General features: G+C 33.3%; 1 protein-coding gene and 1 long non-coding RNA gene across 8 annotated transcripts in view; one reads left to right on the forward strand and one right to left on the reverse strand.

Moving 5' to 3' along the window:
• Positions 1-15424, reverse strand: part of LOC142327665 (uncharacterized) — a 233589-nt gene that overhangs the window by 77838 nt on the left and 140327 nt on the right. For 5 of the 7 annotated variants that reach the window (XM_075370896.1, XM_075370894.1, XM_075370891.1 and 2 more), the window contains one exon: positions 3058-3938. The exons of 1 other annotated variant lie outside the window; for it this stretch is intronic. In XM_075370896.1, the coding sequence (XP_075227011.1) occupies positions 3095-3691 (597 nt within the window). In that variant the 5' untranslated portion in view covers positions 3692-3938 and the 3' untranslated portion in view covers positions 3058-3094. Of the gene's footprint in view, positions 1-3057; positions 3939-11565; positions 11681-15424 lie in introns of those variants that run through there. One more of the 7 variants, XM_075370892.1, reaches the window with a different exon arrangement.
• The window catches only part of LOC142327666 (uncharacterized), a 57852-nt gene that overhangs the window by 34669 nt on the left and 7759 nt on the right, over positions 1-15424 (forward strand). The gene's annotated exons all lie outside the window — the stretch shown is intronic.

Here is a 15424-nt window from a genome sequence, read left to right on the forward strand (position 1 = left end):
TTATTAGGTCACCGGACTTAAAAATCGGCTTAATTTTACCTTGTTTAAATTTAGTCGGGATTATACCGGTCGTAAAAATGTAATAAATAATTAAATTAAGGAGGTTTGAAATACGGGCAGAAATATATTTAATTGTAACATTACTAATGCCATCTAGGCCAGGACAACTGTTGTTTCTCAATTTTTTTTATAATAACTTCAACTTCATGAGCCGAAGCTGGATTAAGGTACAAAGGACTGATCCACAGTATAATCTGGAAGCATCTCCCTCAACTGAATCTTGTCATCCAAACTCAGTGAACGTGAAGGTATGACATGGTTTTTACTTCGCATGGTTTTTACCTCTATCGGCAAAAAAATGTATTTAGTGTATTTGTATTTATACTAACATTAACATTATATTTAGCAATAATTTCTTTCATTATTTTCCACATTTTATAACTGTAGATCGATCGAAATAACTCAGAGGGAAAAAAAGAAAAATGCGAAAAATGTTTCTTTTTTCATTTTTTATTTTTATTTCCGCGAAAATAATTTAATTTTGACTAAACTTGGTGAAAGTATACCTTTCTGTGTCTTAAATAACCAAAAATTTGTTTGACGTCAACTTTCGCCGGAAATCGCATAATACCATTTTTCACCCCTTTTCAAACCTCTAATCAACCCTCCACTACCCCCTGTCATGCATGTTTTATAAGTGGAAATGGTAAAGGGGCTTATTATAATCGTAAAAAAATTACAAGCGTAAGTGACGTATGTTAATTTTATCGCCGGTCGTAACAAGCGACCGCACTACACCAGAGTCAACTGATTATTAATATAGATCTACAATTTTCGTAGATTGTCAGTCGCTTTACTTTTTCAGCAAATTAAAGTTTAGGACTATTAAATACAATTTAAAATTATATTTTCTCTATATATATAAAAATCAATGTCTGTTTGTCTGTCTGTTCCAACTTAACTCGAGATCTACCGGACAGATTTGTCTAAAATTTTGTACACTTCACTTTGAAGCCCTGCGGTGAATATAGGCTAAGTTTTTTGGACCTGCGACATAACGATTGCGAGTTATCGGCGTTAAAGTTACTTTTTTCCATTTTTCAAAACATCATACCATGCCTAAAAGATATTCTTCAATCGGGAGAAATACAAAAAAAGCACGTATGATGAAAACTGTTCGTGCGGCAGAGACTGAAGACGAAAGACAGTCAAAAAGTGGAAAGCGATGTAATACACACAGATCAATCCCGCTCGACTGAAACAACTGAGCAACGGGAAATACGTTTAGAAGTTAAAAAAATAACTCCCATATAACAACTGTGAATGTAAGTGTAGAACAATATGAGCACTCTGTCCATTTTTCCAATTGCGACACTTGAATGAGCGAAATAATCATAGTTGGTATCGTAATGATAAGCGCATTCTTTCAATTCAATGCCTGATGTCCGCCTAGATTGAGCAGTTCATGATCGTGTCAATCCTAGTCGCTTTTCTCATTCTGCCATTGTTTCTGTTGGCGTCCGAACTCGCGCAGCTAAAGAATAACAGAAACAATGGCAGAATGAGAAAAGCGACTAGGATTGACACGATCATGAACTGCTCAATCTAGGCGGACATCAGGCATTGAATTGAAAGAATGCGCTTATCATTACGATACCAACTATGATTATTTCGCTCATTCAAGTGTCGCAATTGGAAAAATGGACAGAGTGCTCATATTTTTCTACACTTACATTCACAGTTGTTATATGGGAGTTATTTTTTTAGGAGGATTTGGGAGCGCAGCCCCCATGTTGGTAAATTAAAAAAAAAATGGATATTCTGTTATCAGAATACATTAAGCTCTTAACTTGGAGTAAAGTTGATAACGTTAAAAATTTTCCACATGAAAAAAGAAGTTTGGAAACCTGGAAAACCAAAGCGCCGAGCGAAGTGAGGCCTGGCTGGGAGGTCCGGCGAAGCCGGGCCGATCAGCTAGTATTATTTATAAAATATAATGAAGAGATGTCGGAAACTATATATTATTTTATTTTAAAACTGGATCTCAGAGCTATTCACTAACTAAAATTCTAAAGCATTAATTCAAACCGGCCGGTAGATATTAAAATTTGCTGTTTACATTACAATATTTATTAACAACAGAATAACAAAAAATATTAAATCTTATAATCTCGGAATAGATAATGAGTTCTGACTAACGGCAAGATCTGATCGGGTAAACTGGCCGAAAATGTCTATCAGTAAAATATAATGGTTAAATAAGGTATAAAAACCTCTCTGACCCGATCAAAACCCTATTCTTTAGAGATTTGGTAAATTTATGATAAAATGAAAAATACATAAATTTATGAATCAAGTAGAAGATAGCCATCCTAGATTTAATGCAGGCTACTTCGGGATTCAATAAAAGTCCAACACATAAACTGAAAAGATTAAATACCGTAAATTCTAACTGTAGGTCGCAGTGTGTTAGCTCTAGTTACACATTGCTTACCTGTCTTAGGGTAAGCGCATAATGAACGTTGGTCGCAAGTTGAATGTTGGTAGACGGTGCCGGTTACTTGTTCATCTAGGAGCACAGTGGAAACTTGCAACTCGAAGAGGATGAGTTTTAGGAATAGCAGCGAAAATTATCTTTTGGACAGCATGTTTACGAAAAATTCATTGTTTATTACAGAAGAGAGAATTCATGAAATAAAAACAGAAAAATACGAGTGCATGGAGTATTAACGACTTTTCCTAAATTGAAACAAAAATAGGAAGGGTTTTTAAGTATATGCGATTGAGTATGGAAACATTCGACTACATTAACTCCAAAACAAAATCATATTCGAAAACAATGAACTTATATAAACAACTGATTTTACCTGAAGAAAGACTAGTCATTTCTTTGAGATACGTACTTTTTGAAGTTATCAGCTGTATTTGTATTTCAACTTATTTTGTTTATCAAGATACTGGTTAAAATTAATACTTGACACCAATTAAAATGATGTGTAATAGATTTTACATCAGATGAATAAAAATACTTAGGCACTCATGAGATTAGTTTTATTCAGACATATAATTTTTTATTTTTTTTAATTAATAGTGTTTAAACAACAGTTTTGGTTACCGCAGTTACTGTTTTTTCATATTGATTATCAGGAAAGAGATGTATCTCCATATTTTTATCCTGATTAACAGGAAGAAGATCAACCGAATTAATGTAACCACAAGCTTCAGAATTAGCCAATGAATTGCAAATAGAATCAATATTCGGACATTCATATGAGGAACAGGATGAAGCATAATTATAAGAGATTGATGATTGGTATGCGAAACGTTGCACTAGTTCCTGCACTTTATTGCGAAACAACAATTTTATGTCCTCGGGAATTTTTTTTACGTGAGGTAGTAGACTCTTAAGAAAATGTAAGTCGTCGTCCTCCTCGATACTTTCTCGTACTTCTTGTCTCTTCATTTTCTCGCGCAAAAGTTCTATTTTTTGTTGCTCAATTTCTAACTTTGTATTTTTTACTATTCGTTTTGCTCGCTTTTTAGCCGCTTCATTTATGTTGTTCGGCACCGTATTTTCTCTTTGACCGTTTGTTGCAGGCTGTGAATTACTTGTAACAGTAAAGTTAACGGAAGTAGTATTCGTACTGCATGATGGATCACGTACAGCTTCAACATAGTGTAGGTCGTCCATATCGGTCCCTAATTCTTCCAGTATCGGAATGTTTGGTGGTATCTATGGATTCATCGTTACTAAGAGTAGGACTTCCGCTGGACAAGATCAGTTTATCTATCTCTTTAAAAAAATACAGAAGTATAAAACGGGGCCATTTAGTGACTCAATCTCGCTAGCGCCTCTCCTGGTTTTGGTTATTTTAATTTAGGAAATTTCTATTGCAAATTGATCAAGTAAATATTTCCATTTTTCTTCAGTATTAGTTCTGTGAAATAAAACAAACAATTTACGGAATTACCAACGAGATTAAATTTATAATTTTATAAAATATTTACAATAAAACACAAAACATATGAACAACACATGTTGAATGTTCTTTTTTTGCTATGGAAAAAAGAATCATCTCCAAAATCCCTTACTTTGAATTTTCATTTTCTGGCCACTGGATCGTTGTTTAAGACATTGGGATTTAGTTTTAGAATGGGATACCATAAAGCGGGGTTAATAGTGAAAGAAACAAATGAATGCATACGAATAGAATTATATGGTCATCATATACCACAGTCGATTTTTAAAAATTGCACAAGAATTTTTTGAAATGTGGACCTTCCCAAATGTACTTCACGCGTTCCATGAAAAACATGTGCGTAATAAGTTGCCCAAAATCTCCGGATTAATTACAAAAAGAATTTTTATGGTTCAGCAAGAGCTGACGGACGCACATTATAGATTTATAACTACCGAAGTAAAGTGATGGTTGAGCATTTCATGCATTTCAACCCTTCCCAGCTGTAATATAAAGACGCCATTCATTTTCAACAGGGATGAAGCCTACCCATTTTTTCCTTATCTTCTTATTCCTTATATAGGTACCGTTTTACCCTTTTAAAATGACTATAAAAGGTTGTCGCTAGTTCGAAAGAACATCGTATGTGCATTTAGCATTATTTTTTTCTAAGTGGCGCTTACTTTCCAAATCTAACGAAATGGAAGTTAATTTTATAAAAGTATTGTGAAGTGTATCTCAACCTTATAAAATTTCATAATAAATAAACAAGGAATTGACCGCATCCTGAAAAAGATTGATATAGTTAGTTCCGTTATAAAGAGTGGTTGGAAGGCCTTCAAAAAGCTCAGTGTTCGACAAACCTTTACACGTAATTTTCAAACAATCCTATCTTGCGCAAACAATAAATATGAAACAAACAATTTGAATGGTTTAAATTAAAATTTGACTAATATTAATTGTAATTATTATTATACTTTGCCCGTGTAATAAGTTTCCTCTAAAACACAAATAAAATACTACTTTAACGTGCATACCTTCTTTCATTATGGAAGCTATTTCTTAACCTTTCTTTCTAGTAACATAGCTATTTTAATGATCTTTTAATCTGTTATTTCACAGTATTCGAAAATTAAAGATACTTCAATATCAACTATGCCATTTTAAAACAATATTTTTAGGAAAATAAAATATTAACTCCACTAATAATAAACTTGTCATCAACCAGCCAATAACTAATTAGCTAGCAGGAATAAAAAAAATCATTCCTACTAGCTGGTTTGCGCGGGGAGCCAGTGCGCATGTTCCCTCTCCAGAATCTGCTGTTAGATCCGATTAAAATACATTAGGCACATTAGGTTGTCGCTTGTCTACAACCTGCAACCAGCATTCGTTATGTGCTTACCCTTAGTTACTTACCCCTGCTTGAGCTTAAGTATATAAAAATAGAAAAATTTATGTCAATTTTTTTTTTTTATTAAAATTTAACTACATTCTAGAATTTATAGATAATGAAAATAATTACAATTTAGTTAGATAAAAACGTCTACAATCCAATCTTATCATTATCGGAATAGATTTAAATACAATAAATGTGAAAGTAACATTAATTGGCTTCAACCAACATCTGTAATGATAAGAAAAGCAGTTCTATTCTTTTAGAATCCGTTTACGTCTGATGAAGGCATGGTAATGAGTAAAAACAAAATTTTTGAACGTTCTTTTTGAGATTTTTATGGAAAGAATATATTTTTTTTAAAATTATATCATATACTCGTAGCATAATATTAAATTATTAAAATGTATTTTCCTTAAATATTCCTTTAAAAATAAATCTTTAATATTTGTACACGTACTTCTGATTTTTAAAACGCAAAATTTAAGTTGTAATACTGGTTGTTAAAAATGAAATATTTGACTTGTATAGAATAATGTATCGGTTAAACTAAAAAAGGAATGTTTTAATTTTTTTTTTCTGAATCATTTAATATCAAAGAGATGTTACAAAGTTTCCATTAACTAAATTAAGTCGTTTCCAGTAATAATTTACATCGAATGTAAAAACAAAATTAGAACATTTTTCTCAAAATGTAATTACTTTTTTACAGTTCAGTAAATCCTAATGATTTTTTTTTTTAATTAATATTATATAATTAATGAATAGCATTTTCTCTTTTGCATAATTTTAATTTTATATTTCATTTGTACCCAAAATTATTCTCTAAATTAAAGATAAATTTTGCGGAAAATCATTTTATTGCTATCAGAAATAATTGTATTCTCTTTTTCAGTTTATTAAGATAGTTACTGAAAGTTGTAATAAAGTTGATAAAATTTATTATCTTCGGAAAAACTTAATACAGTAATTTAATCCAGAAATTGATTTCAGGAAAAATGTTCAAGATAAATAATTCTTCCTACCATTCCCAATTTTCAACAAATCCTTTTTTCCTTGTAACACCATTTACAGTCTAATAATAGTACAAAAACAAATAATCCATAGTATAGAAATTGGACTATATTTCACTAAACACGGATAAAAACACATCATTAATCTGTCTGGTTTATAAGAATTCCCATAGTAATCTTTAATTTAACTTTTTTATTAGTTTTATATATCTCTTATTATTATTATTATCATTAATAATAATTAGTTGGTCGGCCTCCGTGGCGCGAGTGGTGGCGTCTCGGCCATTCATCTGGAGGTCCCGGATTCGAATCCCTGTCAGGAATGACATTTTCACACGCTAAAAAATTGTCATTTCATCTGGTTGTGACTTGGTAATGCCGCACGAGAATATGATGGGACCAGCTGGTGGTACGGGGTTTGTCCCCGGTTTTTGCGGGGACCGGAATGAGGTTGCGTTCTCCTTGTTAGGTGACCTAAATTGGTCGACTTATTTGGGTGCAAGTCTGAATTTCAATCCGTACATTTTCTGAGGCATTCGCAGTCACGAACGGTTCTGTCAAATCTGGACTAGGCGCGGAGTTCGCGCCTCCGCGATTTCGGTCAGTTAGTTTGACGGTTTGTGAGGGAATCATGTTAGGTTGGATGTGAAGATATCCGTTTGAGGCCTACGTGAAAGCAAAATTTGATTTGTATTTGACTCTGATGTAAATGTCTGCCGAAACATTTACATCGGTGGCATCCCGACCGAGGCCTGGCTGATGATTGTCAGATGTAATCAGTTTGTTGGTCTAAAGACGACCTCCGGTAAAACCCCTAAAGGGCTCGGAACGGATGGAGTGGTGTGGCGACCGGTAACGTCACAAAGTGGGTGGCATCCCCTACGTAATTGGGATGTCATTTCATCTCATCTTCAGAAGCAATACGTAAAGGTGTCACCGCGGTACCGGAGGCTAAAAAAACAACAAAAAAACTTTCAAATATTCGATTGGCTTCTCAATAGTAAACTATGATACTCAGTGTTTCAATCTTCTTTCCCTAAGACTATCATAATATGAAACATCTACACCCAAGTACTTAAAATTAAAACTTGTTCTGGAAAAAATCTACATTACAATCGTAAAGTATATGACATTATTTTTAGTATTAAATTTTTAATTATTAATTGGGCTAATTTTCTTCTTTAGATAGTCGTATAAGATAAACAAAAATAAGTTGTATTAAGTGTTAGTCGCCTTAGTCTAAAATTAGCTATACACGTAAAACCACAGTAGGTTAAGTTCCTAATCCTTACAATGCAAAAGAAAAGTGGTTAATGGTTTCTTCTACGGTACTGGATAACTTCTTTACCAATAAATTTTTCTCAGTTTTACTATAAAAATAATACATTTTAGAAATAATTTAAAAACATTTTACAAATTCCCACATTTTTTTTGGCACATTAACAATGGTTTTGATTTATAGAGTTAGAAAGCCACAATATTTTTGACTGCGTGCAAACTAGTTTACTCTCAGATACTACTTTTGTGTTTACTAACTATTAAAAAAAGTATAAAAAGAAAATATCAATAATATCTACTGAAAATCTGGAAAGGTTTAAAGTTTATTGAGTTACTTTATTAACGATAAGTTATACTTTGCCTCAAAAAACATGTATGAATAATATCATATAAAGGATAGTAACAATGTTTACGTAAATAAATTTTCAGGTGGCTTTAGGTAAATTATCCTAAATTAAAGGCACTGTGCTCTTCTTAAATAAAATTTATTTAGATTCTTTCCCTTCTAATACCATATTAAAATAACTTTTCATTCTATATATTATATAATTTTGTCAACACGTATTAAATGATTACTTTATTCATCTTTAGTAACCGATTTGCGTTGTGCGTTATTACAAATACTCAAGTTATGTAAACATAACTATACAAAATGCTTTCAGCATGATAGAAAAATTTTGTATTTGAAAACTTGTACTCTTAGAAATCACTCGCTATATGAAAAATTATTTTTATACTAATGTAATTTTTTTTCCGAGAAACAATGTGATCTGAAATTTATACATATCATCCTCATTCATCCTCTGAAGTAATACCTTACGGTGGTTCCGGAGGCTAAACAGAAGAAGAGAGGTCAACAACTTAGTTTTTACCAGTACGATCAAATTACACCATCATTAGTAGGTTGACGTAAAAATATGAAACGAAGAGTTAATAAGTTGCATTGTTGTAATGTAATACAAACTGCATTGTTGTAAATTGATTTACTCAACTAAATTTTTAATACATTTATAAACTAAATATTTGCAGCTGATTTGTTTCACTTACGTTAAGTAACAAATATCTGCTGATAATAACACTGGAAGTCAATTTTTATTTAGAAAATTATATTTGATATAGCAGTTTAACATTTTGTTGTGTTCTTAATTATTAGTTATTGTTTATTATTATCACTGCTTAAAGTTCGTTTTTGTATGTATTATGAATGTAAAATGCGATAAAATTGTTCATGCAGCGCGTTTTACCTTGTTTTATTCTTAACACGATTTTTCTGTCATTGTAAATTTGAATGCTTAGAAACTCGATAACGAAGACATTAACAGAATTCTTATCACCATTTTTTTCTTGTAAAATTTTAAATCTAAATCGTTTGACATATGTCCACCTATCTATTTAAAAAATTAATTTTGATTCATTATGGCAGATCGAAGACTGTGGACAAATATGAAAAACACAATGTAATGCAGACTTTTTTATCTACGTAGAACCCCATTTCTTTCTGTCTCCAAATACCTCTCAGATATGCAGTACATTACCCGGTATAAATATCTTAAGTAACTAAACTACCAAAATTATTACACTACAAAAAATATTTTTATTATTTATTTTAATAAAACTATGTTAAATAATTGTAATTTGTCACTGTTTTTTTTTGGAAGAAATACAATAAATTTTATTTTGAAATACTATATAAATTTTAATACAATGCAATAAATTACTTTTTTCCCATCGTTTCAACGATAACATCACATTCACTCCGCACACAGTATTTTGTAAAGGACATGACGTAAGCAAACTGCTAAATTAAGTTCTTCATTCCACTAGAAAAACCGCAACAGTCTTTTGATATATTTCTTCCGGTTGTGTATGGGTTTAATTTTGTTGAATAGACCCGAACATTGGGCAATCTAAACGAGTAACTGGTTTACGGATCATTTTACATTGCACACCTCACAGTTCTGTTGGACCTTCAGGCTCTCAAAAAAGTTTTTCACTATCTTACCTCTAGCGTCTAACCTATTGGAACGTGAAAGTCACATACCAGTAGAAATGGTTCGGACAGTTGTCTTAACTATATCTGCTAGTTTCTTAACAGTAAACTCCCGACTAGTATGGAGTTAGGTATTATATTGTAAATGCACCAAAAATAAGCGTTAAAGTCACAGCCTGAACTTCAAGAACAGTATGTAGACGATTTTATAGGTTAGTCGATCGTTGATATATATAGCTGCTGAAGTGAGAAATGTCAAATCTCTTTTTTGAAAACAACGTTATAACTCTTCAGTACTGCCAGTATTTATCCTTATGAGGAATTATACAGAAGGACAATTTTACATGTAGGTCGACCAGCGGGCTGTCGATGAGATGCCAAGCTGCTGTTGTTGCAATCTCATCCGATATGCTTGTAATTTTAACACCCTCCATTGACTCATTGGTCGATCAGTGTCACGCCAGTTTGTTGATTATGCGTCTAAACTTATTTTTAATTCTGCTTTCCGGAATTTTCAGGTATGTTTCCCGAAGCAAATGTATGAGTCCCATCGTATTAGACGTATATTCTAATGACGGCTGTAGTACCGCTGAGTTTCCCTTGCAGCGTTCCAGAAAGCTTATTAAAATCAACATAGTTCAGGACGTAGGACTTGTCTTTGGCTTGTAAGATTTCCACTATGGGTTCTAGGCTGGCATCAAGTTTTTCAGTATCCTGTCTTGGCTTCTTTGACCTTTTTCTACTGACAAGTCTGGTTCGAGGGATTACTCGGCGTTTCTGCTGTGTGCCTGAATGTTTCATAATAAAAATAAAAAATTAAATGGTTGTTAAATAAAGTAGTTTCGTTTTTCCCGATTGTCGTCAGAAATGAAGTTGGTGGACAGTGCCCTCTTCTGCGCATTACTAGGCGCATCCGGAGGTTTGCAGGGGCTAGGAAAAGCGGTCTGTGATTACCGATAGTCTGAAGTTCTTAAATACGCTTCTATCCTGCAAGCGTTTCCATCTTGTAGGGGCAATGTTTTAAAATACGCTTCGGCAGCTTATAGAGGAAGTGGCACAGGATACGGCATCGACGCACTTATTTATCGAGTATAGCGAATCATCGTAGATAGGTTCATGGTACTTGGTAACTTTTCAATATCGTCAAGGAGTACTTATACCTGACGACGAAAACTCAAGTGATGTTCGTAGCCCTGCTCTGGGACAACGCCACGCAGGAAAGTTATAGCGACCAAGGGGGATGTCAAAGCGTAAGTTTTAGTTCCTCATCTAGTATCTCCTTTGGGATAACTGGGCACACATTAGAGAGGACTACCCATTTAGTCAACAATTAACAAATCTCAGGAGGGGGTTGTCAAAAAGTCTTTACTGTTTTTTGTCGATAGATTTGACAAGATAACTATGCGCCAGGTAGAGATATACACTCGGTACATGGAGATCTTGGATGTTTATAAGACGTTTCTGGAAGTGACTAATTTCCCAATGGCCGCAATGTAGGTACTAATCGGAATTTCCTTTGACGTCTGATACTATGGCTTGATTTTTATTGAGGCAACTTAGTTTTTGAACTAGGGTGGCGTAACTTCCTCATTTCTTAATCTATTTAGTAAGACAGGCATCATTTTCTGAATGATTGGCTTCACTCGAAGGTTCTTGTTGATTTTTTGAGTTCGCTAATAATCTGTAACCGTCGGGCGTCTTCTAAGATACATTTTTACATACTATTACTTTGTAGTTCGTACACAAAACTATACCGCTCAGAGGAAGTGGTACAGTTAGAGTATTTGTTTATAACGATCAGCTGGACCGAGCGTCGAAGTAGCAGTAAAATCTTTAGTAGGTTAGGTTGAGGTTAGATAGATGGGTTACCTTCAAATGTTCGTTATTTACGCCCTATTATTGTAAATTGAAATTATGTTTAATACTCACCAGACCAAAACCGGATTAGTCACTAATACTGTTCTTCACCATTCGTAATACATTTCATATAATGAAAATATCCCATTCGAATATTAGTCAACAAACACGTCACGCACACAGCTGACTACAATCAACAAATCAATTTATTTAATAGATTTTATTTAAATTAAAAAAATTTCATTTTTTCTAAAATAATAAATTTTAATTATTTTTTGAATGTTTTTATTTATAGTCGCATCAACAATTATAGACATTAGCGACTACAGTAACACTATCATGTAGTATTATATAAAGCAACAAAAACCAAAAGAATAAAAATAAACAATTAAGAAATAGGAACAATAAATAACAAACATAGACAAGTGACAACAATAAATATAAAATAAAATTCAAACAGTATTCTTCATTCCACTGTACGAGAGAAACCGCAACAGACGTTTTATACATTCGTTCGGTTTAATAGAAATTTTATATTCAAAGCCAGGTATAAGTTTTATCGGATGGTTACAAAGATTGGGCAATCAACGAGCAGGTGGTACACGGACCATTTGACCCTGCAAGCTTCACAGATCTTCTGAGGAGAGCCAAGTAGGTGAGCGTGGATTCCTCTATTGGTGTGTCCAATCGTCCAATGAAGGAACCCTGTTTACGGGCGCCTAAGCAGTGTCGGGCTCGCTAACAGGTTCCGCCAGTTATAACCAGGGCGTATGTATACCTGCGCTCTACCGTTTAAACCTCCACCCCTGGCTTCCCCCAGAAGAAGGGGGAATCGCCCACACACACAGTCATAACAATCTAACAATACTGGAAGCAACACATACAGAATGTCAAATATATAACCAACAACAACAAACACAAGAACCTGCAGAAATAGGACAAGCTGCTAACACCCACACAGAAATCTTAAATAGTCACACCACTTTCCAGTAGCCACCATCAGACTGACGAGCTGAGTGTACCCGGCCTCATCGCACCCAGGCGACCTCCACACGTACGGGGGGCCCCCTAGGCACTCAGCCGAGGACCTGTCCGCCCCCGCGCCCTCCGGGCCATTCTCCTCTGCGGGACTCCTCATTTCCACTGTGCCTCAAGACTCGTATCTTCAGGGCGAATCATGTTCTCATGTCTCTGGTTGCCGAGCATCTCACTACGCTCTAAGGCGAATCGCGGACACAAAAAGAAAACATGTTGGGGGGTTCTTCCAGCTCGCACTCCGGACAATTTTCAGATTGTTCGAGCCCGAATCAATAAAAATAAAACCTGAATCCCCCATGACTCGCCAGGAATCGCGTTAACTCAAAACTCAGCGTGCCATGGATCCTCTGGCACCACCCCCTGATGTCCACAATAAGGTGGACCTACCCTTCGTGGCCCGATCCCACCGCTCCGCCATGTTTGTGCGATATCTTCTTCTAGTTCTTTAGCAGAACGCTTCCTTTCCTCTAATGGGAGTATCCCTAGTTCTGCTACGCCGCATTATCATCAAGTCTACAGGCGGGAATCAAGCAATCACCTCAACCGCTTCCCTGGACACCGTCCTACAGGCCGGTGTCTACAGGCCGCTACTCTGATGCACCTCCTGTGGATGGATTCCAATTTACCCCTGTACTTGGCAAATCTAACAACGCCCGCCCACAATTGGTGTGTCCAGTCCTTAGCCGAGTTAAAATGACTAGGTCTCTTCTGTTGCTCTGAGATGGAGGTAATTCAAATTTGAATTTGAATTACTGAAGATATTTATATAACTTGAACAAATAAACTATACCGAAACTACTATAACTAAACTTAATAAAAAAATAGAATTTTGTCCATAAATTTTACATTATCCTACAGTTTCTATATTATTTTAAATCATATCTACCAGCACTTACAGAATATAATAAAAAATCCATTTCCATTAAAAATATCTAAATTTCATAACTAAAAATAATTTTATAATTAAGTTTTTGGATATTGTATGTTTCCATTTCTTATTTTAACATAATTTTGCTTTGAGACATAGAATAATCTAGATATTTACTACATTTAATTGCAATTTTTTTTTTATCTCCTTCAAAACCTTTTGATACTATTTTATATTTTTTGTTTTCGAGAAACCACGTTACATTTTTTTAACATTTTCGAGAAAATGTAACAATCAAGAAACAATTCTTTTTTTTTTTTAAATAGTTTTAAAAAGATATGGATTCAAGAAACAAATTGCTATAGTAAATTACCAAAAATAAAAATCATAAAAACTTTGTCTATTTTAAATGCAGAGGAGAATGTAAAATAAATGATTCAAACAACAGCTTCAGTTTAATTTTGTACTTTCTAACTTTCCACGTTAAAGTAACCGTTTAAAAGTTTATAACATTACCACACAAAACATATTTCAATAAACAACAAAGTTTTATATAGTAAAGTTTTTATGTTTTACATAAATTTGATGTTTTAATACCCGAATTACTTTTTTAAGTTGAAATCGCATTTTATATAATTTGCATAACAATAAATCGTCTAGGTTTTAATAAAAAAAAACTATATCAAACAACTTTCGTGGTGAATTACTGAATTGTTAGACAAAAAAAGGGAAAATACCATAATGAAATACTACACTAATTTAGTCACAGACGTATTACTCTGTTTGGTCTATACATAATTTGTAATGGCAATAATCCACCAATCAGCCGTCACCGGTAGTACCAGGTGGGACTATGCAAACGTATCAAGAATTAAGTATACACTATTTTGTAGTATCCTTACATATCTTGCTTACTTCAGTATGCATACTTTCTTACTTTAGTATGCTTACTTAGTTTTCTGTATCAGACTTTAAGAGTTACTAACAGCTAAACCTGACATAAGTAAAGGTATCATTCGGTGCGAGTAAATTAAGTACGTAAATAAATATTTTAATAATTGCTTCTAACAACATATTATGAGTTTTAATTAATATTTCATTCATATAACGGAATATATAGAGTGTCCAAGAAACGGAGGAAAACTTTCAGGGCATGTTCTACTAATGAAAATAATGAGAAAAAAAAATCGGAAACACTTTGTTTTCGAGTTACGGCTTGTGAAAGATTTCGTCCGGATTTCAGCTTTATAAGCTACTGTAATTTTTGGAATCAAAATTAAGGAGTAAAGTTTGTAGTTTCTTATATAATTTGAGCTTGGAAATAGGACAAAACAGATCCCAGAACTGTAAATCCAGTAGTTTCAGTGTTGAAAAACACGTTATTTTTTAGGTTTGTAGTACAATAGCTTTGTTAAAGGACTAATAAATGCGAAAGATTTAGTAACAAAGCTTGTAGAGATTTTACTTCTGAAAGAATTAATGTAAATATTGTCAATAAAAAGTAAATAAAAACTTTTGAAAGTCGGTTTTTTACTGAAGCTAAACAGCGAAAAATACATAGAAAATCGTATTCTTTCTGGGATTATTATCGCTCCAATATCGACAGTCTTGCTTAATTATATGGCCATGTAACATAAAAAACGTTTCATCAGTAAATATTTTAATACCACAATACTCAACTCGGCGTCAAAATCATCTTCCGAAAGTTATTGCAAAGGTGTAGTTAAGGGTTAATTTATTTTTTTTCTAGCACTATTAAATTTTAGCATTACAAGTATGTTGAAATAAAAGGTGAAATGAGCAGTTAATAAATTGCATTGTTCCAACGTAATACAAACTTCATTGTTGTAAATAAACAGCTGATTTACTCAAATAATTTTTAATACACTTTTTAAGTATTTCAGCTGATTTTTTTTACTTACGATAAGTAACAAATATCAGCTGATATTAACACTGAAAGTTAATTTTTAATTAGCCAATCATTAGATATAGTCATTTACTTTGTTTTTGCGTTATTGTCAATAT

This window comes from Lycorma delicatula, chromosome 7, assembly GCF_047948215.1.
Source record: "Lycorma delicatula isolate Av1 chromosome 7, ASM4794821v1, whole genome shotgun sequence".
NCBI classification, from domain to species: Eukaryota; Metazoa; Arthropoda; class Insecta; order Hemiptera; family Fulgoridae; genus Lycorma; species Lycorma delicatula.